General features: G+C 38.7%; 1 protein-coding gene across 1 annotated transcript; it reads left to right on the top strand.

The window, feature by feature from the left end:
- Positions 1–524: 524 nt before the first annotated feature.
- Positions 525–1,156, top strand: LOC107803974 (uncharacterized; the record flags this gene model as incomplete). Its single annotated transcript, NM_001325747.1, is given in 1 exon segment — positions 525–1,156. A coding segment is annotated over 1 exon segment (632 nt), but the record flags the coding sequence as incomplete, so codon positions are not given.
- Positions 1,157–2,653: the final 1,497 nt, after the last annotated feature.

Here is a 2,653-nt window from a genome sequence, read left to right as displayed (position 1 = left end):
TGCTTACTGTTTACGAAAAACTGAAATTATATCCTCTTGTGCTTTGGTAGAGATTGCTGCGCAGATTTTCGAGATATTCTGATTGAACTCATTAGGTCTCGTGGTAATCGAATAGCCATTCCAAAATTAAAGAATAAAAAATAAAAAATTAATTTATCAATAATTCCGTCAACCCTGAGTCCACAGAGCACACCCCCTCATGAATTCACCTAGTGAATATTTTGACAATTTTCCTCCTAAACCGCGTTATATGGACCTTGACTTGGGGACCATACCAGCAAACAACTTCATTTCATATTCTCAATCTCCCCCACCACCCCAAATTCTGTCCCTTGACTTTTATTTCTTATTTAGTGAACAAGTTGTGCACAACTGAAAATAAACAATTCATGATTTGGTTTTTAAGTTTGTGAAGGATTTAAGTCTAATTATTTCACTTGTCAAAATTGGTCAGTTCTATTAAATATCGAAGTACCTAAACCTACGTACCTCCAAATTTGAGAGAGAGAGAGAGATAGCTAGAGATGGGGAAGGTGAAGTTGGAACCTCAAGAATCCAAGAATACAATCAACCATTTCAGTCACCCTCACCCTTTAGAGCTAATCACGAATCAAAACTTTGCTTCATCTTCTTCACAGCTATGTTCAGGCTGCAAGATTCAAGCCATCGGATCAATCTACACATGCAAATCTTGCAATTTTTTCCTTCATACTGAATGTTCCCAAATGCCTCAGCAAATCACTCATCCATTTGACAAAGAACATCATTTCACTCTCCTCCCAAAACCCATTTACCCTGACGGGAAATTCAACTGTGATGCATGTGGGGAGAATGGAGATGGCTTCTCTTACCACTGCAAAACTTGTGGCACTGACCTTCACATACTATGTGCTGTTTTCCCACAATGTGTCACTCACTGGTCCCATCATCACCAGCTTGACCTTAAGTTTTCACCTCCTTATCCTGGTAAATCATTCTGTTGTGATATTTGCAAGAAAGTTGGAACCAATCACTGGCTTTATAGATGCCAAACTTGTGGTTTTGATGCTCATTTGAATTGTACAACGTTACAAGCTCCACCACATCAAAGTCATATCCATCAGAACCCAACTACAAGTAGATCTGCTCCTCAGCAGCAGCAACATTTTACCGGTAAAAATTTATTTGTATCTGATACTTTTGTCGCTCAAGTCCTTCCAAATTAACATACTAGTTTTTAATCTCTAAATAGGATTTTGTATTGGTTTGTGCTGCACTTTGACCCGTTGAGTTACACTCTTTGATCCGTTTTAAACCAATAATTTGATATGTCATTTCGCGTTCAACCCATTGAATCAAGTCAACTGACAGATCATAACCTAATCCAACCTAATCCATTTAAACTTGGACGAATTACTAACAAATAGGTATGCCTCACCATCTCTCATGCCTCCGAGTCACTCAGCACTCGACACTCGCACTCAATATATACCTGCGCTCACTGGGGGTGTGTACAGGTACCTGCGCTCACTGGGAGTGTGTACAGACTCCGGATGGGCTCCTTCAGTCCAAGCGCTATAATCTGCACGGACAACTCACGTGCCATAATAACCCAATAAGGCGTGCTGTAGGCGGGCAACCCCGATCCATATAATAGTAATAATATATATAAAGCCAACATGACCTGCTGCGGCGTGCAACCCGATCCCAAAAATATCCTCACAATCAGGCCCTCGACCTCCCTCAGTCATCAATCTCTCCAGTCTCTCTCTCATGGGCTCACAATGTCATGAGAATAGACCCAAAAATGATGATATGATGTATCAATGAATAACAACAAAGACTGAGATATGATATGTAATGAAATGGATATGACTGAGTATGAATTTTTAATTTAAAAGAAATAATGCACAATAATATGACCTCTGTGGGTCCCAAAATACAGGCACATAGCCTAAACATAATTTTTAATATATTTTTCAGCTCAATTTCTTTAACACATAAAACTGCATGGGGAATGCCAAGATTATTTAACTTCAAGATTTCACAGAAATAATTATGTCACAATTTCTATAGTGCATGCCCACATGCCCGTCACCTAGCAGGTGCGTCACCTCCCAACAATTCACATAATACATATATTCAGGGTTTATACCCTCAGCTCCAAGATTAGATGAGTTACTTACCTAGAACAAGCCAAATCCAATGCCGAGCAAGGTAAACAATGCTCCAGAAATCCCATTCTGCACGTATCCATTGCCAAACGGCTCGAATCTAGTCACAATTAATTTGATTCAGCCCACGAAAATTATAGGAATTTATACCATATTAAAGTACTAATATTTTCCACAAAATCCGAAATTATGCTACAAAACTCACCTGTGGGCCACACATCTCGGAATCCGACGAAACTCACAAAATATGAGAACCCAACCAATTACAAGTTCAACCATACTAATTTCACTCAAACCCGACACCAAATTGGTATTCAAACATGAAAAATTCGTTTTGTGACATTATAGAAATTTTCTTCTATTTCTCTTGAAGATTCGATAATCTGACACCAAAAATGAAGATTAATTCATGAAATATAATCATAAGGGAGTCAACAATACTTACCCCAAGTTGTTTGGAAAAGTTCCTCTCCAACTTTGCCAAATCGAGCTCCAATATC

The sequence above is a fragment of the Nicotiana tabacum genome, chromosome 19 (genome assembly GCF_000715075.1).
Source record: "Nicotiana tabacum cultivar K326 chromosome 19, ASM71507v2, whole genome shotgun sequence".
Lineage (NCBI taxonomy): Eukaryota > Viridiplantae > Streptophyta > Magnoliopsida > Solanales > Solanaceae > Nicotiana > Nicotiana tabacum.
Note: the sequence above shows the minus strand (reverse complement) of the source record. Positions and strands in the feature narration are given on the sequence as shown.